The sequence below is a fragment of the Alosa pseudoharengus genome, unplaced genomic scaffold (assembly GCF_046254945.1).
Source record: "Alosa pseudoharengus isolate Yale_2024_CS ecotype anadromous, Long Island Sound unplaced genomic scaffold, YU_APseudo_1.1 YU_APseudo_1.1_scf_23, whole genome shotgun sequence".
Taxonomy (NCBI): Eukaryota; Metazoa; Chordata; class Actinopteri; order Clupeiformes; family Clupeidae; genus Alosa; species Alosa pseudoharengus.
The window spans coordinates 12,613,944-12,641,204 of record NW_027468685.1 but is presented as its reverse complement, the minus strand read 5'-3'; the positions used below and the strand labels follow the sequence as shown (position 1 = coordinate 12,641,204).

At 46.2% G+C, this 27,261-nt stretch overlaps 1 protein-coding gene across 1 annotated transcript in view; it reads right to left on the bottom strand.

The window, feature by feature from the left end:
* The window catches only part of grb10a (growth factor receptor-bound protein 10a), a 78,071-nt gene extending 52,175 nt beyond the window's left edge, over nucleotides 1-25,896 (bottom strand). The window contains exons 1-3 of the mRNA XM_076301585.1: nucleotides 25,683-25,896; nucleotides 12,604-12,715; nucleotides 3,812-3,905 (exon numbers count right to left, since the gene is read on the bottom strand). Coding sequence (XP_076157700.1) covers nucleotides 3,812-3,905; nucleotides 12,604-12,654 — 145 coding nt within the window. The 5' untranslated portion in view covers nucleotides 12,655-12,715; nucleotides 25,683-25,896. The remainder of the gene's footprint in view (nucleotides 1-3,811; nucleotides 3,906-12,603; nucleotides 12,716-25,682) is intronic.
* Between the last annotated feature and the right edge of the window lie 1,365 nt (nucleotides 25,897-27,261).

Below are 27,261 nucleotides of genomic sequence, written 5' to 3'. Positions count from 1 at the left end.
TGTAATTTGTTTGGCCTTTGCTTGCTAACATTTTGAACTAGCCTAATGCTAACTACTGATAGCAATAAATTTATGGTTAAAATGGATAATAATTTATCTTCAAGACTACTTTTAGTTAGCAATGTAACCCTTCTTGGTTTTAAACAAAGACCCCATCCCCTCCCCCAATGGAATGCTAATGTGCTGGTTTAAGGCCCATCACTTACACAAGACAAAGGATGCTACCTTGATATAATGTATCCATGTATCATGAAATGTAAATGTATTCATGTCTGGTATCATTCTGATAGTCTCATTACAAGGATTTTAATGATGTGATTGTGAGAATGTTTGGAACATTCTATAAGTGATATTTCTGATATTTAAGATATCTCTCCTCATGCTATTCAGATAGGTGTGAAGTGGGTGTGAGTAGGTGTGTCTGATGCCAACTGGAGAACCAACCAAGTGGGATTGTTTTGGCGCCATTTTTCCTCTTTGTTTAACTCATACAAAAGTGATTAACTTGCATTGTAAGATTTAGATTTCTAGCTTAGAACATGGAGAACTGAGGAGAGGAGGAGATGGCTACAGGCCAACCTAGGCCTTTCAGGCCTGGGCTAGGCCTACATAGACCATAGACCTTTTTTTGTACTCTCTCTGCTTGTAACAGAATAAACCTGATTCCTGAGTTTTTCCTGAAGTTCGCCAGTCTAAGATTAATATTAAGTAATTATTCACCACAATTACTTTCACTACCCAGAGTAGGCTGCTGAGGCTATCAACACAAGGGGCGAATTGAACAATCACACTCCATGCAGTCTGCATTGATTTAATGCAAAGTTTAAGGCTGATTCATGGTCTACACAAGCTAGAAAACACAGACACATCGAGCTACACAAAAAGGGTTTGATGTCACGTTTCCATTTCCTGAGGCTGCCATGGGAATAAATAGGTAACATGGGCAAAAATGGCAAAATGTGTTCATGTATGAAAAAAAAACAAAAAAAAAACGCAAGTGCAAGTGCCATGTCAAGTGAGCGCAGTGTCTGCGTAGCTTGCACAGACTACGAGTGGGCTCCTCAATACTTGCGTGAGCCTTGTGTGTCAGCGGTGTCCACATAGCTTGCGTAGACTATGAACAGACCCTTAGGCCCCTTCTCTCTCATCACCACCCAGTGCTTACTTTTCGCACAACAAAGAATGAATGTGTTGCTTCATGAGTTATGTATTGTTGCGGTTATAGGAACACATGGCGGGACATGATCAGCTGTTGCGAGTTGAGCAATAGCTACTAGACACTGCTGCACCCAACAGTCGAACACAAACATGACGAGCAAACCCTCATGAACCGTGTTCATGAGGGTTGAACAGGCATGACAGCTGTGCTTGTGTGCAGATTTGACTGTGGCCCGTCACGTGGGCGCAGGTATATTGGCCCAGAGCTGTCAACACACAGTTCAACAAAGATAAATGATCTTGATAAATTTCTGCCTCAGGAGACACACACACACTCTCACTCTCACTCTCACTCTCACTCTCACTCTCACTCTCACTCTCACTCTCACTCTCACTCTCACTCTCACTCTCACTCTCACTCTCACTCTCACTCTCACTCTCACTCTCACTCTCTCTCTCTCTCTCTCTCTCTCTCTCTCTCTCTCTCTCTCTCTCTCTCTCTCTCTCTCTCTCTCTCTCTCTCTCTCTCTCTCTCTCTCTCTCTCTCTCTCTCTCTCTCTCTCTCTCTCTCTCTCTCTCTCACACACACACACAAAAACACAATCACACAAAAACACAATCACACATACAGATACACACACACACCGAAACCCCGCAGCTAAACTACCTGTCCTGACAAACACTCACACCCCGCTTGCTGACACCTAATCAGAGACATCAGCAGGGAATCTACAGGCAGCCACACTTACTGAGGCTCGCTGGGGCGGTCCACACCACCCACACACTCAAGCAAACAACCACAGCTGTCTTATCAAATGTCACAATCCTGCACGGGTGCCAACAGAGTCAGCAACAACTCCATCGGGCCAAGAGCAACCAGCTACAACAGCGACCAATCAGGAACAGCGTCACAAGACCAGCAGGCATCATCGCTGCGGCAGTCAATCAGTGATGTCTTACTGGGGCAATGACTTAGCGAGTTCGACCAACAGCTGCAGAAATCTTTAATTTAGTGTCTTAGAGTAAGCAAAGCACAACAATGTGTGTGTAAGGAGAGAGGGGGAGAGAGAGTGGGCGAGACAGTCTGCATGCGTGCGCGTGTGTGTGTGTGTGCATGCAAGTGTGTGTGTGTGTGTGTGTGTGTGTGTGTGTGTGTGTGTGTGTGTGCTTTGGCGTCCCATAAAGCCAGTGAGTGCCAGTGTGTTGGCCTGCTCATGCTGCTAGGCCATGTGCTGGATGATGCATATGGAGTTCCACTGTCGGAACAAACCCAATTCCAAGATTTACAGCATTCCAGACGGTGTTCCGCTTGGAACTCCAACTCTGGGCTTTCTCGGAAATCGTGCTGCGCTGGAGAAAGAGGAAAGCGCTGAGGCAGACGTGTATTAGTGTGTGTGTGTGTGTGTGTGTGTGTGTGTGTGTGTGTGTGTATTAGTTTGTGTGTGTGTGTGTGTGTGTGACCTCAGCATCTGGAGCGCAGACACACAGCCAGCCCGAGCCGCCATTCACCCATAAAAAACAGAGGATTCTGGGAAAGCGGTGCTCGGTATGTATAGCGGAGTATATGTGACTCAGGGGAGGAGCAGCAGCCTCTGCACTCAGTGACCTGTTAGAACCCATACACTACAACACAAACACACTTCACAACAACATCTCTAACTAGAGAGACAAACATGAAAACAAGTGAACAGATTCACTTTCACTCCCACTATCCCCGTAGGCACACGTGGTCACATAAATACACATAGGCATATACATCCACATCAATCATCACAATCTCAGAGGAAAACTTAAACACAGAGAACCCCCCCCCCCCTCCCCACACACAGTCTCTTTCTACACACACACATACACACACACACACACACACACACACACACACACACACACACACACACACACACACACACACACACACACACACACACACACACACACACACACACACACACAGGTCCTCAAGACACCCAGTGCACCCTAAATAATGACTGATGCCAAAAGCAAAAGAAAGCTGCAGTCAGAGGCTCCAGATTCCCCATCTGCCTTGGTGTTGTCTTTCACCTCATATCGTCTGCATATCTGATCACAGACTTAACAGTGCATGCCAGTGTGCAGGAGACAACCTAGAGACGGAGGTCATACCAGCATCAGCCAACAAGAGGGGCCAACGGGAGAGAGCAGGAGGTGTGTGTGTGTGTGTGTGTAGGTGGGGGTTGTATTACATCATTTACAATCTTTACTCTTCACATGAAACTGCTCGAGCCTTCTCAGAGCCGCCAGGAAAGGCCTTCTGGAAGCCGGCCGCCGGCTTTGGGAGCACCCATTCTAAGAACAGGAAGCCGGCCGCCTGCTTTGGGAGCACCCATTCTAAGAACAGGAAGGAGAGGTGGGGTCAGCTTAGCTAGGCCCACCGCTATCCCCGGCTCTGTGAGGAGCGGCAGAGCTGGGCCTTAGGCGCTGTGCTTGGTCTGAGGAGATGGTGTGTGTGTGTGTGTATGTGTGTGTGTGGTGTGTGTGGTGTGTGTGTATGTGTGCGTGTGTGTGGTGTGTATATGTGTGTGGTGTGTGTGTGTGTGTGTGTGTGTGTGTGTGTGTGTGTGTGTGTGTGTGTGTGTTCGGCCTAGGCTGGAGGGTAGGTTCCTAGGGTACCTACCCTGATGGCTGGGTGAGTTCCGATTGGAAGACTGTTGGAATCCGGAGCCAATGAGGTTGGAAGGTTGGTGAGAGCCTGAGCGGTCCACCTTATCCTAAAGAGAGAGATAGAGAGAGAGAGAGAGAGAGAGAGAGAAAAAGAGAGAATGACAGAGCGAGGAGGAGACAGACAGAAAGAGCAGACAAAAATACAGTTTAGTAAACGTTCAGATCTCACACATGCACACAAACAGCCTTGTTCCTCCTGAACGAAACACAAACAAAGCCAACATGTGCTCAACATCTATGGGAACTCCTTCAGGACTGTTGGCAAACCATTCCCAGTGTCAAACTTGAAGTGGTTGAGAGAATGGCAAGAGTGTAAAAATTAGGTCAACACGGCTGCTTGGAAGAGCCTAAACTATAAAATATTTAGCTTTGTGTACACTTTTTTTTGTTTACTACATAACCCCACGTTTGTCATTTAAATGTTTTGAGTTTTCAGCTTTTTTTTCTTCAACGTAAAACTAGTCTGAAAGTGTTTCTAAACCTTTGACTGGTTGTGTGCATCTCCTCAACAAAGCTCTACCAACCTCTGGTAACATGCCTAACAAATACACACACAGATACATAAACACAGCATAGAAATACAGTATATCAGTGCGCACATATACACAACACAGCACAGAAATGTAAGCATGCACAGAAGGAAATATACTTACACAAGAAACACACATATGAATATGGAAGATGACAATGCGAGAAAAAGTGCTTTTGAAAAAGTCTTAAAGCAACACCAAAGAGTTTTTTGTACCTTAAAATAATGTTTCCAAAATCGTTTCAGTGGTTCATCAACTCGTAACAGGGTGAACGGCACTTTCTGCATTCGCTTCGCGGCCCTCTATCGGCTATAACCGCACTATGTAAGTTTGCCGGATCGGGTAGCGGATCTGTAGTTCGATGGAATGAGACATAAGAAACTACAAATTTGACTTGCATCTGATGTCGCAATACATCGTACTTTCATAAAATCATGCAACATATTCTACCTTGTCTGTGGACATTGTTATTTGCAAAGCTGGTGCTGGATAAACAAATAGTGCGTGCGACAGAGGAAAAGTTCTTTGGTGTTGCTTTAAGCCACACAGGAGAACTGTGCAGCATTTATAGCTGTGTTGCAGATCAGTGGCATTATATTTATTTATATTCACTGGCACATCTATATTTATACTTGACAAAAAACACATTTAGGTGAATAGAAATACAGGGGGTGGGGGTGGGGATACAATAAAAAGCTAGAAGAATGTGTGTGTTTCACACAGCACTTCATGTGGCGTTTCTTAGAATGTAGAACTGAGGCGGTTTGGTGCACTGCTGTGTTCTGTGGTACATTCTTCCCGGCTTCATGTAAGATTCGCCATAACTCTTCTTTTGACTTTTGGGCTGCTTTTTGTGTTCTCTTCCCCCCTGTCCAAGCAGTCACACACAGCTTCAGTTACGTTAAGGTCGGGGCTCCGAGGTGGCCGGCCTAATGCTGTAAGTGTTCCATCTGGAGACTTCCGCTCCAAGTAGGACTCAGACATAATTGTGTTTGCTGTGTGTGTGTGTGTGTGTGTGTGTATGTTTGGAGGGTGTGTTGTGTGTGTTTGGTTTGGAGTGTGTTTGTGTGGACTTGCAGTATGTGCTTGGAGTGTACACACGTGTGTGTGTGTGTGTGTGTGTGTGTGTGTGTGTGTGTGTGTGTGTGTGTGTGTGTGAGAGAGAGAGAGAGAGATAGTGTTTGGAGGGTGTGTTGTGTGTGTTTGGTTTAGAGAGTGCTTGTGTGTATCAGTATGTGTTTGAAGTGTACGTGTAGAATCTTCACCGTTTGAAGATTCTCCCCAAGATACACCACGTTTCATCACCAGGGCTTGATGTAATCTGCGCACTCATCATCCTATAAACCAGACTCGGCTGACGAACCGCCCCCAAGTCACCACTGAGTCAGTCACCACTGCTCCTCACAGGAGGATACACCCAAGAGGAAGCGTTTTCTTCGCCTCTTCTTTTTCAGGATTTACTAAGCCAAAAGAATTAGGATTTGGATTCCGCTTGCACCTGGGAGATTAAATAATGTTCACCTTCTGCAGTTGTCTCCACATGACGACTTTCCGCAACACACCCAGCGTAGGCAATTGGTACAGAGCTCCTCACGCGCAGGTCAGAGGACTGGGCCAGATGCTGCGCCAGTACGGTGCTGGATTTCCCCCAGTCCCTTAAGGAAGTGACCTTTCAGTGCAGCTTATCAGACGCTGACAGCTTCTTGGGTCGTCTGCTACATTTTTGTTACTTCAGCTCGCAGAGTTTCTTCAAATTCCTTAATACCAGATACCAAATAAATGGTGTGATCACAAACTGACTTCAGGCTCTTTGATACCAAACCATTCAACTGTGTGTATGAGGACTCTATACTGCAAACAAAATCTACCTCTGGGTACAAATAAAGTAACTTGAACTTGAGTATAGCTAACATAACGGATCTCTTGAGGATGGCTCAGATATTACCAAAAAGTATCAGTCTTTATGAAGACAGCACTGACACATCACACACTGCACCAAGAAATGTCCTTTCTGGCACCAATGTTTATGAAGCGAGCTCATCTGCTTTAACCAGCATCTAACTGCACTCTCTGAATTAATCTTTTGTCTACCTACCACCACCACCAGCACCTGTCACATACCTTGACACCAAAACAAATTGAGATTATGCGTGTGTGTGCCAGTGTGTGCATGTGTGCTTGTGTGTGTCTAGGAGTATGTACCAGTTTGTTTGTGTGTGTGTGTGTGTGTGTGTGTGTGTGTGTGTCAGTGTGTGTATGTGTGTGTGTGTGTGTCAGTGTGTGTGTGTGTGTGTGTGTGTGTGTGTGTCAGTGTGTGTATGTGTGTGGTGTGTGTGTGTATGTGTGTGGTGTGTGTGTCTGTGTGTCCAAGTGTGTACAGAAACAAGTGCTGGCCCCTGACCTCCTCCCCACTGACCCCGGCTCAATTTTAACGTGTAGATTAGCGGCAGGGCACTGCTGCAGACACACGGCCACGTGTCAACATGGCCTCTCCCAAACCAGATTAGCTCCTAATCTGCTCACGGACACACACACACACACTCCGCTTCAGGCGCGCCACACAGCCTGACAGCAACGCAGTGACAAATCTATCATCCCTGTGTACACACACACACACACACACACACACACGCACACACACGCACACACACACACCGCGCACACACACCACACACCTACATTAAGTCAGTCAGTCAAACTAAAACACTACACTCTTAAGAAATGTGGCCTAATTTAAAGCAGCTCTGACAGGCCTGCAGCACTACATGCAGAGACAGAGAGAGTGAAGGGGAGAGAGAGAGAGAAAGAAAAAAGAAATTACACACAGAGATGGGGAAAGAAAAAAAAAAAAAAAAAAAAAAACACATTTTCAATTTCCAGTTTTCTACGAAAGGCGAGAACACGGAAGTGAGGTTTCCAGGAACTGGAGAGGTCTCTCGCCCCCCCCCCCACCCCACCCGCTCTGTCCTCTCTGAAAACATCTATAAAACTGGCCGAATGAAATTTACAGCTCTGAGAAGAGGCAGCTCTAATGGCTTACACAGCACAACCCGCTGCAAAGCCCTCATGACATACACACACTACTGCCCTACTGCTCTCACTTTATTCCTTACCCTTACCCACACACGCACGCACACACACACACACACACACACAGAGAGGTCTCTCCCTTTACTCCTTACCCATACACCAGAGAGCGAGAGACAGAGACAGAGACAGAGACAGAGACAGAGAGAGAGAGAGAGAGAGAGAGAGAGAGAGAGAGAGAGAGAGAGAGAGAGAGAGAGAGAGAGAGAGAGCTCTCGCTTTATTCCTTATTCATTGTAGTTCATCTTGAATTTCCCCTGGGGATCAATAAAGTATCTATCTATCTATCTATCTATCTATCTATCTAAAAACAACACAGCTATAACTGTCTGCAAACCCACCCACTATCCTCTGGTATATGAAATACAGCAGCAGCACACTTGCTAGAGTGGATTTGTGATTAGGACGCTTCATAGAATTGCATGAGGGCGTATCATAATGTATGTGTTTGGAAGTGGGTGACCATTTACAATGTATGCTGGTAGTTATATTTCTCCACAGTTCTCTGTGAGGTGTACGTGTCTAAGTGCATGTGTCATGCTGTGTGTGTGTGTGTGTGTGCGTGTGCGTGTGTGTGTGTGTGTGTGTGTGTGTGTGTGTGTGTGTAGGCTCACACTCTTTGGATGCATTCCAGATTCAGGGGTCGTTATGTAAACCTTAAGCCTCCAGCTGATCCTCCCTGTCAGTTAGGAGGGCCAGTTCCTAGAAGGCTGCATCATGTCGTCTACGCTCACGACAAAGAACAATTAGGAACGCAAGTTAGTGGCCAGCCCACCTCTGACCCAACACTATAAATTACCTCTGCCGTTTCCACAGACTCACAGACACATGTGCATAACGAAACACTCACACCTACAACCCCCCTCCACACACACACACACACACACACACACACAGGTAAGGGTCATCTATAAAAGGTGTGTGTACTTTTTTTTTTTTTTACACGATACACAGACTGGCAGAGGCCTGATTTATTCTGACATGTCAAGATCAGAGACTAGACACTGGATTAGCTTAACCATACACACATGCATGCATACATATTACTTGGGAACAGAGACTAAAAAAACATATACGGACGGACACACACACACACACACACACACACGGACGTGCGCGCAACAGTGAAAGACAGAAAGCTGATTCCTCCCTCCTAGTGCTTGCTCACACCTGCACCCCTTCTCCTCTCCTCACCTCCCCTCACGTGCATCAGCCTTAAACATCTACATTCCTTCCCTCTACCTTCCCTCTCTGGTCATCTATTAAAACTCCCAGGCACTCCTCTGAAGCTGAACTTCTCTGCTACTCCCCTCTAATGTTCACATCCTCTTTCTGCCTCCTTGAAAAAGCTCATCCTCGCATCTCCTTCATCTTCACCTCTCCTCAACGTCTTCATCTTCTCCTCTCCTCTCCCCACCTCCTTCATCTTCTCCTCTCCTCTCCCCACCTAACCTTCTTCATCTTCTCCTCTCCTCTGCCCACCTCCTTCATCTTCTCCTCTCCTCTCCCCACCTAACCTTCTTCATCTTCTCCTCTCCCCACCTCACCTTCTTCATCTTCTTCTCTCCTCTCCTCACCTCCTTTTCTGCTCCCCCTACTTTCTCCGCTCACTCCTGACAGTGCAGCAGCATCTCCCTTCCAAGACAATAATATCTGGCACCCGGTGAACTCGCCATCACACCACACAAGTCGGGGGTGGGGGTGGGGGGGGGGGGGGGGTGCAGCGCCGCGCCATCCAAGCAGCCAGAGTGACTTAAGAATTCCGCGGAACAGAATTCTGGGAATCCGAGCAGATGCTCGCCGAGTGCCAAACAAATGACTGTGCGCTCGTGTTTGCAGCTCGCTGACTTCTTCCTCACCTCTTACCTCTCTGCATTAATCCCTTTTCCAGTGGCGGCTCCGGGCCCCTAATGCGAACGCTCACCAGTAAGAGACAGCTTGTGCTGCCAGACGAGGAGAGTCCTGCCCTCGTGCCAGTGGAGATGATGGGAATGATTTCGATGCCTCGCTTGCCCCTGCCTCTTTTCAGCAATGTTGAATTTATATGGTGCCATCGCCTTTAACCGACTTTCGCTAGTTCAATGAACCAATTAGCTCGTATAAAGAATTCCATAACTTTGTGTGTTTTTCTAACTCGTGCTCATGCAGGGTTTGCACATACACAAGTGTGTTGCTGCGGCATAGCTAACATACTATTTAAATCCTATGTATACAGCCCTACTACTTACAATTTAGCAGACAGCCTACATCTGTAGTTTCAGCATGTTGTTTGAGCGCGAGCTCCTACATACAGCATATGTACACGAGAGAACATATGTCCACTGTGCGACAGCGGTAGGGTCTGTGTGCTCGGGGTAGATCCAGTAGGGTTTGTGTGCTGTGGTGGGCCGGGTTAACAGTGGGATCGGGCAGCCGTCCAGCCTACTGGCCCTAAAGGGAGACTCTGGCACTCGCCCCAAACCTCCCAGAAAACCTCCAGCTGAGTTATACAACCGCACAGAACCAGGTCAGCACTCACTCAGGCTTATTTATGTACACAAAAGCCACGACATGTTCAATCAGCCACCATAAACAACAACAATAACATCAACGACGTAAAACACACACACATACACGCACACACACACACCACCGCCTCTCAGGCAGTGTTACTGCAGCAGCAGCCCAGTGTGTACACACAGACGTGGAACTCTGTGTGTGTGTGTGTGTGTGTGTGTGTGTGTGTGTGTGTGTGTGTGTGTGTGTGTGCGCATAAGAGAGGGCGCCAATAATGACAGAAGCAACAAGTGGTTTGTTAATCCAGTAAGTGGTGGAATTTCCTCAGAGGAGCCACTCTTCCTCCAAAATGTGAAGTTGGCTGGCATACACACACACACACACAGACACACACAGACACACACAGACACACCAACAAAGTACACTTAGACATCACCCAAAGTTAGTCATCTCCCCAATCACACGTCAGATCACAATATAACTTTGTTCCTGTAAAAGAGCTGCCTTGAGAACGACTTCTGGTTTTCTGGAGACATCCCATAGTGAGCAGAATGTGGTGCAATCAAAAAGTGAGAGAGTGAGGGGAGAGAGCGGGGGTAAGAGAGGGGAGAGTGAGGAGAGAGACTTTTTTGACTTTTAAAGGTTCCTTTATTGACATTCAAAAAGAAACCAAGTTGCCATAAAACCAGCCCATATGAAAAACCTCACCCCACCCCCCATCACACCCCCAACACCCACATACAAGAAACCCAAACAAATAAACCAATAACCCAAAAAAACAAAAAACAAAAAATAAATTATGCAAAAATTAAAAAGAAAGCAAAGGAAAAAAGGAAAACAACCAAACAAGCAACCAGACACACAGACCAAACTAGGTATGTCACCCTTGAGTTCAGAACTTGAACAATAATTTCCCTTCCTCATCCAGTGCACAAAAACAACCCTCAACCCCCAATGTTCCATTGAAAGACTCAAGATCACCAATTAACTGATAATAATTGAGCTCAATCCTCAGCCTTGTGGCCAAAGATAGTTTTAACAAAGGCACCGGCTCTGTTAAGCCTGTGGGAGTGGCACACACAGAGGAGGGAGAGAGGGGAGAGAGAAGAGAGAGGGGGGAGAGAGAAGAGAGAGGGGAGAGAGAGAAGACAGAGGGGAGAGAGAGGGGAGAGAGCAGAGAGAGGGGGATGAGAGAGGGGAAAGAGAGAGGAGAGAGAGAGAGAGGGGAGAGAGAGAGGAGATGATGAGAGAGCAGAGAGAGAGGAGAGAGAGTGGAGAGAGGGGGGATGAGAGGGGAGAGAAAGGAGAGAGAGAGAGGGGAGAGAGAGAGGAGATGATGAGAGAGCAGAGAGAGTGGAGAGAGGGGGGATGAGAGAGGGGAGAGAAAGGAGAGAGAGAGAGGAGAGCGAGAGGAGAAAAAAGAGGGGAGAGAGGGGTGATGAGAGCAGAGAGAGAGGAAAGAGAGAGAGAAGAGAGAGAGGGGAGAGCGAGGGGGGGTGAGAGAGGGGAGAGAGAGAGGAGATGATGAGAGAGCAGAGAGAGTGGAGAGAGGGGGGATGAGAGAGGGGAGAGAAAGGAGAGAGAGAGAGGAGAGCGAGAGGAGAAAAAAGAGGGGAGAGAGGGGTGATGAGAGCAGAGAGAGAGGAAAGAGAGAGAGAAGAGAGAGAGGGGAGAGCGAGGGGGGGTGAGAGAGGGGAGAGGGGGGGTAAGAGAGAGAGTGAGAGAGGGGGGGAGAGAGAGGGGGGAGAATTGGTGGGGAGGGAGTGAGAGAGGGGAGAGAAAGGAGAGAGAGAGGAGAGAGAGGGGAGAGGGGGTGAGAGAGGAGAGAGGGGGGTAAGAGAGAGAGTGAGAGAGGGGAGAGAGAGAGGGAGGGAAAAACAGGAAGGGGTAGGAATGAGAAAGAATATAGGGGGAGGAGGAGAGTGAGGGAGGGAAAGGGAGAGTAAGCAGGCATGAAAGAGAGAGTGAGAGAGCCAAGGGGGTAGTGGGAGGAGTGTGGGCATGAGAGACACAGGGACAGGGACAAAGAGAAAGACGAGGAGAGGGAGAGAGGAACAGACAGATACAGGGGGAAAACATGAGAAAGAGAGAGAGAGAATGAGAGATAGAGAGAGAGCAAAACAAAACACGGAGACAGAATGAGAGAAAGCAGCCAGTCAACAGGCTGACGGAGTGCTCTGTGCGTATTAATAGCAACTGCCAGCCCTTCACATGTCAACATGTCAGCTGTGCAGCGCCATAGCAACGCCATGGAGATGCTCAGGCATGTGAACATACCACAACCCCCCAGAGGTCGCTATGGCCACCATACTGTAGCTGACCAATCACAAATATCTGACTGTCTGAAGGTGTTTGCATTTGCGAGTGCAGAGAGGGGATCAGGCAGAAATTAAATGAAATTCCAGTGTGAGTAAGGCATGGGGCATGGGGCATGGGCATGGGCATGGGCCGAGGTGTGTGTGTGGGTGTGTGTGTGTGTGTGTGTGTGTGTGTGTGCATATTTGCCACTAATCTGAGAGGTTGTGGCATGACAATGTAGTTCATTGTGGAGGCCTTGCCAGGTGACACCTGATGCACTTGACACTTGCTGCTGTGGTCGGCCCATGGTAGGGGATCCACGCGCTTTAGTTACCTGATAGTTGGTCTGGTGGACGAAGAAGTCAGGACACCCTGCTAAGGCCATGCTGTCCCGCTGTCCCGTGTGACCTCAGCCTCGGCAGCCTCGCATCCACTCCCAGCAGCACCTGGGGGAGACAAGAGAGACAGGCACAGCACTATCAGTCCCTCTGCACCGCCGCCACAAACTAAACAAATGACCACTGATGTGATGACCATCAAAGAAAATGATCAAAGTCAACCGAGGAGTGTCTCACTGGGACTTCTTTAGGAATTCTTAGGGAAGCAAGACTTTGCAAGACAAGGTTTTGTGTGTCTATTCACATTCAAAAACTAGACTAGCGTGTCAGGACATGGAGTGGATTGCCCTGGGGCACATGGGAACACTTGAGTGGGGAGTGTGTGTGTGTGTGTGTGTGTGTGTGTGTGTGGGGGGGGGGGGGATCTGGCCGTTTGCTCTCTTTTCCCGTGCCAACCTGACTACCAGACCACTTCTTGAACCGAGATGCTGCCAACTGCCCACTTCAATGTCCACTATGCAGCCAGTGCAGATGCAGCCATAGTCAGAGCCAGCAGTGCATTTCAACACAAACACTATGCAAAGTGCAACAACACCAGCCTACATATAGACGGCACACCATAGTATTATCCCAGAGGAGAGCACTAAATGGATAACACTGAATCCTACTGGAGATGGAGGATGTGAGTGAAGTCACAAGGGAAAATTGGAATAGATTCATGCATGACCATGATCAGACACTCCCATCTAAGTTGCATAATGAATGATATTCAATTCCTCAAAATAGAACTGTGATAAGCCACACACACACACACATTCATAATTTTGAGATAATCATGAGAAAACAGAGAAAGTCACTAGTATGGAGACACAATTTCACGTTTACAATGGCAAATTAAATCTTTTATTAATTTTTCAGTGACACCTGCGGTCCTAAATAACTAGGAGCAGATGGAGCAGATGGTAATGAATAGGGCTGGGACAACGCGTCGACGTAATCAATGACGTCGACGCAAAAAATACGTCGACGCAAAATATGAGCGTCGATTCGTCAAGCATAACGTGTGCTGCTAAATATTTTTAATTTTACACCTTCAGTGTTTTCCATTCGTTGACTAATCTGTGGCTGGGCACCACGAAATCAAAACCGGCCACCACACATCGATGTTCTATGTTGTAGGCCTGCTATTTAAATTAAAGATAAGATAAAATAATTTCATTGAGCTGCACTTTTTACTCACACAGCCTTTCCTCGCCCCGCCCGCTCTCTCTCGTAACGAGCCCGCTGCTCCTCCTCTGCATGTGCATTTAACAAAGTATTCACGATTGTTGAAGGATTGTTGTTGCCACATAGAAGCACTGCATAGAACACAGTGGGCTAAATTGCTACTAAATCCGCTTAGCATCGTGACCATGCTGCGCAAATTTGTTCAAAACCGCTGCATTAAAGTTAAAGTAAACTCTTCTAAGGTCTTATCACAACATAGTACATTGAGGAGACTAAACGAAGTTAAGTTACAGTATGCAATCAAGCAGTAGCCCTATCTCAAAGCTAACATTAGAATACTGTTTGGATGTCAAGTTTAGCATGCTTACTTGCAGCTGCTTGTATTACTCATGCAGGGCTCATTTTATTGACTCAGTTTGCAAAATCCCGATGGAAATGGAAAAGTTTTTTCCAAGACTCAAAAGTGCTTGTCCAAAGGAGAAGTACGAACTGTTATTTGAACAAACTACGTTATGAATTGCATCCACACATCAGCATCCTTTTAACTGTGTTAATGTTAATTGCAAGGATTCCCACACGAACGTCTTAAAATGACAGGCACTCAATTAGACATACACTAGCCTACTGAACTTTATTGAATGCTACCTCTGACTAAGAATGCATTACTTTGCACTTGTAGTTACTTGCACTTCAGTCTTTTATTTTGGAATTTTAAGAGCAATAAACATATATTGCAATGTTAAAGAATTCATGTTTTTTCATTCAGATATGTATGTATAAGTTGCTATTAGTGAATTAATGGGGAGATAATCGATAATCGAATCGGACTGAAAAAATGAATCGTTAGATTAATCGATGCATCGAAAAAATAATCGCTAGATTAATCGTTTAAAAAATAATCGTTTATCCCAGCCCTAGTAATGAATGACAACACCGCCTGATTCACTCTGAAATGATAGCACATTATGCATAAAACACTCTTATGCAACACTACCATTTTTTTTACTACTATGAAGCGATGGACGACGTGTAAAACTATATTCCATTATTATAAAAATCCCATTAATATGGATCAGGTAAAATGTCAGACTCAGTGTCACTCACACTCGTTCTTGCATAACATTTCACTTCAGACCATACTATAAGACAGTCTTCAGCATAAAAAGCAAATGCGAAAGAGAACAGTCGTCTGCATGAACTCTTCACTGTCATTTTGTTCAGTACACAGACTGCAGACGGCAAGAGAGGAGGGGAAAAAAAAGAAAGAAAAAAGTCAACGCTGACTTCACTTAAGATAGCATGCAGCTATTTCAGTCCTCCACTTGTCTAAGCTTATCTCTAAGAAAGAGAGACGGAGGGCAACAGAGATGGGGGGGGGCACGGAGGAGTGTAGTGAAAAGGGAAAGGGAGGGAGAGAGAGAGGGAGGGAGGGAGAGAGAGCAAGAGGGACAGAGGAGGGAAACACAGAGGAGAGTAGAGAAAAGAGAGAGGGGGAGAGAGAGAGCAAGAGAGACAGAGGGGGAAAAACACAGTGGAGAGTAGTGAAAAGGGAGGGAGAGAGAGGGGGGGGAGAGAGACAACGAAAAAGAGAGAGCAACGAAGACTGTGAGCGAGAGAGAGAGAGAAAAGGAGTGTGCGAGCCCAAACATAACTTGTGTTTTGGTTTGAGTCCTGGAACATTTTGATCCTCTACGCTTGGACGAGAAGCGCAAAGCCTGCTCAGAACTGCTTCTGACAGATCACTCTCAAACAGTGCGTTCAGAGTTCTGCACAAGCAGCAGAGCCACCCTCCACAACACAAGGCCCCGAGCTGTGGGCTACCAGCGCAGAGCCCTGAGCAACGTGTTGAACCTCCAAATTAACATCCAGCGATGACAGACAGAACACTGCCGCCCTGCACCATTGCCCAAGCTCAATGGCTTCCCTAATGATGGACGCTGTGTGTATGTGTGTGTGTGTGTGTCCAGCCGTGTAAAAGAGGTGAGATGAAATTGTATAAACTCTACCTTACTGTGCTGACAAAACTGTGTGTGTGTCTGTGTGTATGTGTATGGATGTAACGGTAAACCACGATAAACTTCTTCACAATAACAATTACCTTTTTGATTTTAATTATCATAATTACAGCAGTGGATTACCGCGGCGCAAAAATGTGTGTGGAATTCTTTCCAGCATCATCCGAGTCCCCCAAAGTAGGCACAAAGGCGTAGTTTGAAATCAGGTGCCAGTGCTACGCATAGCCTATTTCCGGATGATTGCAAACACAAATAACCCTAGCCTTGTGGACCTGCAGTGCATTGTGCAGGCCTACTCTCACAGGAATGGTTCTCCATTGAATCTATCAAATAGGGGTAGGATAAGTGCCATAACACTTTTGAGCGTTTTAACTTTTTTACCGCTCTTTTGATATATATGCACAGCTGCCTACTGCATCTTGGAAGTGTGTTGTGATAAACACTCCTGAAATCTACTAGGCTACAGGCTACAGCTAACAACAACTTGACAACAAATTACTGAACGGATTTGTATACAGCTGAAAATGCAACTGTATTTGACAGAGGATAGCTGCTAGTGACAAAATATTAACTTTCAGTGTGGCACAATCAATTTGTAAATTATATTTAATTAAAAAAGTGTTTAAACTGTCCGAGCTTTCCCTTATGTTAGGCTAGTAGGGCAGGCACGCACAAGATACAGCTACAATCAAAAGAGTTGCAGCTTTATTTAGTGACCACCAATTCACTAACTTTACCTCAGTCGGCAGCCCATCTAACTCCTATTAGTTTTGCGTATGCATTTTCTCTCTCCCTCTGCACTAACATGCACAGAGTAACAGAAAGGGAGCCTTTTGCTCTTAAAGGAGCCACACCACTTTCATGACAAGACACTATGCTATTCTGTTTTTCATTTTCAGAACATTTGAAAAATACTGTGATAATATCGACAACCGTGATAATTTTGGTTACAGTAATCGCCATGTTAAATTTTCATACTGTTACTTCTCTATATATGTGTGTGTGTGTGTGTGTGTGTGTGTGTGTGTGTGTGTGTGTGTGTGTGTGTGTGTGTGTGCGTACAGGCTCCTGCAAGACAGTCTTACTCAAAAGGGATTCATGTTTCAACTTGGTTGGGGTATGGCTATGCTAAAACGAGATCTGCACGGCTCTTTTTCATGATCCTACTGAACCATTTAGCAGCACAGAGTCATCTTAAAGGCAAAGGAGGTGACCATATGGGCCCTCCTCCCAGTTTAACATGTGATGATATATGGACTCATTCCCTACACAACCCAGAGGGCAGGCTGAGTCCATCCCAGCGAGCTGACCAGTGCCCCAAGTGCTCAAAAAGCACCCCCCCACACACACACACACACACACACACACACACCCCCGACAACATCCATGTGCGAAGTAGATTTCAGAGAGCATTCAAACAATAGGCCACTGATCATACACAGCCAAAGCGTTTGGGGTCTCTTATTTTGAAGCCTGCTCCAAAGTCAGGTCAGCTAGGTCACAGGTGGCGACGGCCTGTTGAGTGTTCCCTCAGGGCATGCAGGGCTCTCATGTCACCATGGCCGCTCTGGCTTCATTGCGTAATCCTGGGTCTTATCAGGGTGCTATCACTGATGCTGGCCAACACGCGGAGCAGCACTGGACAGGGGCCAGTGGGACAGCTACTGAGGTAGGGTGGGTTGCTCTCACGTGGAACATTTTTTTTTGGCTTTTCGGACCTCAGTAGTAGGCTATATTATGCTACAATGTGAGGGCAACACATTAAATCCACATCCAATTTTGATCACAGGACCCTACAGCTTTGGCTTTCCCATAGTTTCACTGACATTCATCAGTTTGGGGAAGAGCCACACCCACTGGAGCAGCATCCCACATTAGGACTAGCTGTGGTGGTGGCCGAATTCATTTGACACTCACATCACTTCCAATCACCAACATGAACACCCAACTCTGAAACACTCACTGGCTTAATAAGCTGTTACTTACTAAACTAATGAAACACAACAATTCGCTTAGGCTAGGCTAGGCCAACAAACCAGGGTGTTCCAAAACAGTTGGAAAAAGCTCTAAATGACAAAATAAAAATGTTACTAGATTAAATAGATAAATAGATTGTAGCATAACAATCCCCGGCCAAGCCCATTCAAAGGCACTGGAAGCTTAAATTTACTGAAGTCCTCTGTGGACATCTGACAGACATACCAAAGGGAGTCTAATGCAATACAAGGTCTTCCTTCAAGTGACTGTCACACCTTCTTCAATCACCTTGATTTCTTTCCCCTCCTCCAGTCCAGAGGCACACGTAAGCCCAACACACTCCCATCGGGCTAAGACCCTGCCGTGAACGCTAAACTAACACAGTCTCCTGAGAGCTATAAATGGCTGCTCTTGTCCTCAGTGGGCCGCCTTGTGGGACAGAGGAGTATTTATAGAGCTGGAGTCACAGCAGAAGCAGCACAGCACAGCACAGCACTCTGACACAGCAGAAGCAGCACAGCACAGCACAGCACACTGACACAGCAGAAGCAGCACAGCACAGCACAGCACAGCACACTGACACAGCAGAAGCAGCACAGCACACTGACACAGCAGAAGCAGCACAGCACAGCACACTGACACAGCAGAAGCAGCACAGCACACTGACACAGCAGAAGCAGCACAGCACAGCACACTGACACAGCAGAAGCAGCACAGCACAGCACACTGACACAGCAGAAGCAGCACAGCACACTGACACAGCAGAAGCAGCACAGCACAGCACACTGACACAGCAGAAGCAGCACAGCACACTGACACAGCAGAAGCAGCACAGCACAGCACACTGACACAGCAGAAGCAGCACAGCACACTGACACAGCAGAAGCAGCACAGCACAGCACACTGACACAGCAGAAGCAGCACAGCACACTGACACAGCAGAAGCAGCACAGCACAGCACACTGACACAGCAGAAGCAGCACAGCACAGCACACTGACACAGCAGAAGCAGCACAGCACACTGACACAGCAGAAGCAGCACAGCACAGCACAGCACACTGACACAGCAGAAGCAGCACAGCACACTGGCACAGCAGAAGCAGCACAGCACACTGACACAGCAGAAGCAGCACAGCACAGCACACTGACACAGCAGAAGCAGCACAGCACACTGACACAGCAGAAGCAGCACAGCACAGCACACTGACACAGCAGAAGCAGCACAGCACACTGACACAGCAGAAGCAGCACAGGAGGGCACTACCCAGCTCAGCTGACTGATCAGTGCAACGCAGCACGTCACGCGCTGACAGCAAGCAACCTTCACTACTGACATTTCCACGACTAAACAACTGAAACTGTTACAGTAATTTCCCGTGTATTAGCCACATTGTGCATAAACCGCAGGACAGTGTTTTATGTTAAAAGTTAAAACAACAAAACCATATTAATACCATATTAACTGCCCCCGTGTATTCACCTCATAACTGAAGAAATTTTTCAAAATCAATGTATAAACCGCGGCTAATAGTTGGGAAATTATGGTAAGAGTCATACACCAGTGGATTGCTGTGCGATATCAATGGCAAAACATAGATTTTGCCCAGGTGATTCTGCAGTGTACTGACGTGCATATTGGTAATGGAGGCTATATTAGGTCCAGCGCTTTCTGTGGAAAAACGCACGACAGAAAGACAAGCCCAGCTTGACATGATGAGCTGAGTACACACTGGTCTAGCATAGCACAAAACACTGACCACTGATTTGGGATTTAGCTCAAGGACGACACATACACACCAATGTAATCGCCCTACACTGCAAGTGGCCATACACCTCACCTGCACAGGGTTGTGCATATAAAAGGTTTGGCACGGATGCTCACAAGCCAGTATGTGTTCCGAAAATGATACGACCGCAACCACACAAAGTACAAAGGAGAAGAAAATAACCTGTAAACAAAGTATAACCGCCAGAACAAAACACTTGTGACGTAATTTAAGCCTGCACTAAAGCCCTGCAACTTCTACAAAGCTGGAAAAAAGCTGGTTTAGTAGTACTTTAGCTACTGGGTCATCAGATGCCAACTTTTTTTTATTTAATATGATTGGCTGACTGCTTCGTCTAATGGGTAAAGTGCAGCCCATCTATGAATGCCTGCCACACATATTGCATTACCAAAAATTAGTCAATTTTAATACATCTGCAACTTTGTATTTCTAAATACTTGAAGAGTTGTAAGAACTAACATGATCCACTGTTTAAACTACAAAGAGTGTATTAGTGTTCTAAAGAAAGCCACCATTCAGATCAAGCTCTTTGTACACAAGTTACAAAGAATCCTGCTCTCTGAAATACCACCTTGCTGTACATTGGTTACACACCCAACTTCTATGAGCATCAAACTACCCACAATTCCTGAGTTTATTGAAGAGCTACAATATGCTACCACCATTCAGGCACAGCCTATGAGTCTAAATAAACAGACAGAGCACAGCTTAAACACCTGATGCAACAGAACAGAGCGCCAGGCACATGGCACAATACGGACAGCAACACATAGCTGTCAGTTGGACACTGCACAGAAACAGCTTGGCAAGTAAGATAAGCGGAGACAGTGAGCGCTTACAGTGTCCCTTCACCACGTGCTCTGTGTTTTGTGTTGTAACAGCCACGGGCTACTATGGAGGCATTCTAGAGGCAGACGAGACAACTGGTGTACACATGTTGAATTTGATGTCCTCACTGGGCAGCAGAGAGGCTGATGTCACAGCATGGACTATATGCGTCTGTGCATGTGTGTGTGAGAGAGAGAGACGTTGTCTTGTGCAATCCTGAAATCATGACCTTTTAATTTAGTCAAAAACTATTCTGCACGCCACATAACACATTAAAAGGTTACATGGTTAAATCACAGTGAACTGGAGCATTGTGCATAAAAAATAGCAGCATCTGCATAAAAATGTGGCAGGGATTCCAGTGTCCTAGTGAAGTTGAAAAATATTCTCCTAAACCACAAGGTTTTAGCCACAAATTAGCACGCCAACCTTTCAGCTCTCTCTGGGTGAAAACTTCAAACTATGACAAGCCGATAAGTCAGCTTGAAAGAGAAAAAAATATCAAAAAAGAACCACTGGTGATGAGAGCCTTGGAGTCCCTTGAAGTCTTTCTTAATGACTGCACCGAGTGATCGGTAAGGGTTGGACCCCCCATCTGGTCAAATCAAATCTCTACCATCTCTACCAAATCCACTCTCAATCATTTTCATTGACTTCTGGGGCTTGAAAAAAATATATGTTGACCTAGGCCTAACCCTATAGGGGAATATTTCTGTTGGTGATTCTGTATGTAACTGTTATGACACCAAATATCAATACATTTTGTCAAACTGAAGACAGTTAAAATGCTAACCATTCCAGTCTTCCACTTTACATTGTAGCATTATTGTACATTGTTCCATGCCAAATTCTGTTAATCTGACACCACAAAGAATTCATAATTTTTGCTTTTTGCCTTTTAAGGGATATTTTTTTCTTATTCTTTAGCTACTGATGTAAAGTATTGTAGATGATTGTCTTCCAATGTAATTAAATGAATATTGCAGTATGACTGTACTGTGACATCATGGCTATAGGGCAATGAATCCTGACAGTATTCCATCATCAGTTACTCTGCCATTCCCTTCCCTAATACAGATAATCTTTCTTAGCAACATGAAGCTAAGTTTACAATCCTGCTGGCCAACCCCATCCGAGGCCATGTGCTGAATGGTATTCCGTGCCCCCCACCCTGTGACCCTTTGCAGCAGTGCTATCTCTGTGGCTTATGGAAATTACCAGAGGACGCTCCTAGTACTGCCAGTCCACCCCGCCCCCACCGCTCTCCCAGGCTCTCATGGGAACACAGCCTCAGGCCACACATCCAGCCACGCCCCTTTTAATCCAGTGATTACCCATCCCTTGCTTTTATCATTCATTACAAAAAATGAATGGGGAAGACAGGGCCACAGGTCACTCTGCTGAGGGGAATGGAGGCTCACATCTTTTTTTCAATAATCAATTTCTGGCCACGGCCATCCAATCAGGGAATGAATAGGGGTGTGTGTGTGTGAGAGTGTGTGTCTGTGTGTGCGTGTGTGTGCGTGTGCGTACAGTGTGTGTGTGTGTGTGGCCCTTGCTTCCTGTAGTCTTTCAATGAGTTAATTAGAGTGAGACAATGAAAGAGGAAAAAAAAAAGTGAGATGGACAGATGAGAGAAAGGGAGAAAGAGAGAGAGAGGGAAGAGAGAGATTGAGAGACAGGAGTGGGGAGGGGGGTAAATACTACAGAAGCAATGGATCTGAACAAAATCAATTGGCTCTGCCGATAAGGGCAAAAAAGAACTGAAGCCTGGCAGAACAGCAAAAGAGCAGAGAAAAGTCGAGTTGACTGAAGTGGATTAGCGCAAGGTGTTCAAAGGGGGTTAGGGCACTGTGACAGACTGGCACTCTGTCAAAGGAGAGTAGGAGGGGGTGGGTGTGTGGTACAATGTGCTGCTGCTCCAAATCCTGAAAAATCAGGTCAGAATCTATCCAGTACATTCCAAACAGACGGACCCCACACACGCTGACCACACACACACTCCTGAACACACACATACTCGAGCGTGTACACAGACACACAAAAATTGCTTGCGGTGGTAGAATGGAGCCCCATGAGTCTTACGGTCACATGTCGCTTTGGCCGCACAGAGATTCAGACCAATAGGACAGCACAGCGACAAGACTGATGGGTCACTGAACCTCAACTTCACCAAACAGCAAAAGATCCACAAGTACACGTTGGAGCAGACTCTCTCTCTCTCACACACACACAGATACACACACACGCATGCGCACGCACGCACAGAGCACCAGCCATACAGAGAGAGAGTGGTCCCCATCCCTAGTGTAACCACTAACGCTGAGAACTGGGGCTGAACAGCTTCATTGGAGGCCCTGCTCCCATTCCCCTGACCAACTACCCTCCCTCCCCCTCCTTCCCTCACTCACTCACTCACTCTCTCCCCAAAAAACACACACACACAAGCACGCACGCACGCACGCACGCACGCACGCACGCACACACGCACACACGCACACACGCACACACACACACACACACCCCTCTCTCTCTGTGAAACCAGACTTTATGTAACATCACAGTGTATACACAATACCCGCTTCTCTCCCTCTCCTCTCCTCTCCCTTTCTTTCTTTGTCTCTCTCACCCCCGTTAATTGCTGTTTCCATCCGGAAACATATGGAAAGCATGCCATTTTGTTTATTTTTAGGTGAACACAGGGAAGACAGAGATAGTGCAAGACAAGGGAGAAAGAAGAGAGAGAGAGAGGCCAGATTGTTGGGTTTTATTTCACACATCAGCTGACTTAAGTTGTTGTTACAGTGGGTCAGAGGTGGCAAGGGCCTAACCCGCGGTCTTAGCCTGCCAAAGCCGACTAACTCGGACATTTGACATTTAGTGACATTTCACACCTGACCACAAAAGCATTAGTCTTTCGTGGCCCTGAGCGGGAGAATGGGCTGCGCGCGCAGAGGCAAAGCCAGAAGAAAGCCTTAAGAGCCTTAAAAGACTTCAGCGAAGAATAGGGATCTATGGCCCATCAGAGATACAGGAGATTGACAACCCCCCCACCACCCAAGCCCCACACACCCACCCGTGTAATGTGACACTGCCGCACTCAGGCCAAGTGCTGATAAATGCCTGAAGGCTGAGTGTGTAGATTTGATTGGAAGAGGCGGAGTGTGAGTGCCGGTGCTATTAAGAGTGTTTTAGAGAAGCAGTGAGTGTGACACTGTGAGTGTGTGACGCTGAAAAAGAACTAGACTACTGTACATGTTAGTGCGTGCATAAAACAATCAATGTGAACGCGAGTACAGGTGAGTGAGAGAATGACCAGGACCGAGAGGTAGAGCGAGCGAGAGAGAGAGAGAGAGAGAGAGAGAGAGAAAGCGAGAGAGAGTGTGTGAAAAGATAGGGGAAAAGATGTAAGAGTCAGAACATACCTTTAAACATTTCACCTTCAATCCTTCCCTTCCATTGTTTAAAAGACCCAACCCCCCTTACTAAAACAATCTGAGCTTGCCTGATGGGGTCTGGAGAAACCAGCCGACTCAGCACCTTGCTGGGTGCCGCCATTTTCTTGCACCCTAACCCCTCTTTCAACTCACAACACACTGGAGGCTTCAGTCTCTTCCCCTAATTCCCCTACTCTTTTGGAGGACAGGGTAGTGGAGCACAATAATGCACTTAAGTTTTTTTCCTAAAAGGAAAGGTGGTATTGCAAAATAGTAAAATAATCAATATGATCGTAAGCCCGGTCATGTCAATGGGGGAGATTTCTGACTTCAGAACAGAATTGTGTGGGTGAGGTTAATGTTTCTCACCAAGTAGGTACTGATAGAATCTGAACACAGTTCTTTTGGCCTAAGCATGAGCACTTTATCACTGAGATATGCCAGACAGAGAAAATATCTGTCTGGATGTGTGTGTGTGTATGTGTGTGTGTGTGTGTGTGAGAGAGAGAGGGTGTGTGTGAGAGAGAGAGAGAGAGAGAGACAGACAGACAGACAGACAGAGAGAGACTCTTTCAGTCAGAGGGTGTGTGTGAGAGAGACAGAATGAGAATAAACTGCAGTCTTCACTAAGCAGCTCTGCAAACAACCAAAAAAGTCCTCTGACAACAACAACAACTTACACACACAAACAGTCAATTACATAACATTTGATAGCTAACACTTGCTAATTCTTTAAAGGGTGAACCCCGCTTACTTAAAAGTACTTTTCTACTTATGCATGTGTCACAACACATGATACAGACATGCCAAAGATGGTAAAAGAACATTAATCAAAATAGTGTTATATGGCTGCATTACACTACTTGCAGGACAGTCGAGAAATTGTGCAAACACCACAGTGCAGCACAGATCAAGTTTCAATCCCTTAAAACCACAAATGTAATACAGATGGAAACATAATAACAATATCAGCAGGAGTGGAACTGCAGAGCTAGAACCTGAACGTACCCAAATAGAGATTGCCTAACAGTTTGTGACAGACATTTGGAAACCAACAGATAGGAGGTAGGGCTTACTCTATATAAGACACAGACAAACAGACTCACAGGGGAACAGGGGGAAGTGCATGGAGCATATGGATTGACACACAAAATGTTCTCAGTGTAGTTTTAACACCTGTATGTGTCTACACTTTGTCGGAGTGTGACGTGAAGTGCATCTGACACCTTGTGCAGATTGCCTTCTTTACAAAGTACCCTACCGCACAATTTATGAGGAGTCAGCAGCGGCCTATATATACCTTCACCGCATCCACAAAGTGAGTCCTGTTTGTAAACACTAGATCACAGGTCAGCCAGACACTGAGTTATGGCTAACATGCAGAGTGCCCTATCCCACTCAAAAGTTACATAAGGTAGCTGCTACTTAACCACGAGGCTCCCCCGACGACTCTCATAACGGCGCGCGTTTAAAGTAACATAGCTTTCGAAGTTAGAACTGAACATTCGTCACCCCATGACAAAGTAACTAATAATGTTGCACGCATACGCGTGTGATCAGGTGGTCGCACCGCCCGGTGGTAGCTTAGCTAGCTAGCTAGCTATGACATTTGAGCCCTACCGACCCCTCACCCTTCATTTTCTCCGCCTCTCGCCCGTTTTAAATCGTCACTTGTCCGACAAAACAACATGACATCACCAAAAAGTTGTGTAAGTGCTCACAATAGCCTACTGGGTCGCTCTGCAACAAAATGATCAAAATAGCTTACCAACTACAATAACGTGGATTTGGTCAGAAAACTCACCTCCAAAACAGCACTCACACACCAAGGGGCGAATACACCGAGGATGTCGGGGGGTGGGAGATTTTTTACCACCCGTAGCCTGATTCAGCCACCCTTGCTTAGATGGAAAGGTAACTATAACCTCAACAAATACAAAGTTGTTCGCTAAACTCTGTGTTGCCTCCCGTGGTCAGCATTCCCGAGGAGAGGCAGGCAGCGTCCACTGAATCCTCGCTCAGCTGACTCCTTCGAACACATGAGAGGGCAACTCCTCCGTACCCGCCCCGTTACGCACTAGACACCTCCCAGACTCCGTCCCCGACATTTTAACCCCTTACGGACATTTCGGCTTGAGGGGGTAGCCTAAAATGGACTGCGGCGTGTGAAGATGTGATTCCACCCCCTCCCAACTGCGCACACCTCCTTGTTGTTGCCGATATCAACTTAAAAAGTGACCTGGATAATAGGCTTACTGAAGTCTTTAGACGTTCTCTCAAGCGCGCGGTCGACATAGGACTTTGCATCTGAAGTTGAGCACTCACGTGCTCTGCAGTTGTTTGCTCTGTCCTCTTGTTTCTCCTGTAGCCTAGCGCTGTAGCATGGAGTTTAAAAAAAAAAAAAACTTATCCTGCCTGTTGAATTCAGTTAATGACCTGAACATTCATATTTGACTACTAGGATATTGCTTGTTGTGAATTTAGCCTAATTAAGTTGTTGTTGCCTTAGGCTAACCAGTTTGAGGGAGTGCTAATCAGTAAAAGTATAAAAAGTATTATTAGGCTAATAACGAAAGGCTCATGTCAAATTTGTACAATATTAATATAAAGGTAGGAAATGCAGGAAATCTATTTAACTATTTTAATCAGTGACTACTACTGTGTCTGCTACTGTGCATGTTTCAGGGCAACTTCTAAATGTGCCATATAGACCTAGTCTGATTGACTGAACCAGTCAAAATGGTTTCTTTAAGACATTTAGTGCAACCTGTTGTGTATAGCTGACCTACTGCAGAGTCCCACACTGCTCTGGAGTCTGGACTGACTCCTCATGGCCCCAAATTCATTCCCAATGACTCATCCTCATATAGTAGGGTGACCAGATTGGAGGACACAAGAGATAACACTGCCTCAAAAGTCTATTTTGAACTAATTTGTGAACCACAGAGAGAAACGCAATGCAAAGTCGCTGTAAACAAGTTTGAGGCTTTAGAAGAACAAAATCCTGGATGATTTTTATGTCTCAAGAAGTGGACATGTCTGAAGCCTAGGCCTATTGGCAAGCTGTTTAGATATTGTGAAATAGGCCCACATAATTCCTTTTTATAAGCCTATGATACTCTTCACACCGAAGCCCTAGCTGAGGAAGGATATTCAACTGACATAAATGGCAGTAAACCCCTCTATTATAATGACAGTTTATATAATACACGATTCCTAGCCTACTAAGACTTTGAAGTGTCACAAATCGGAAAACAAAAATGAATGACTTAGCAGCGATTATTCCAAGACAGATGAGAAAGGAATGGAATATCGAAGTCATTCCTGATTCCACTTAATGATAGGCACGTTGCCTGACCTAGCAAGACCGAGCAGAGCTCATG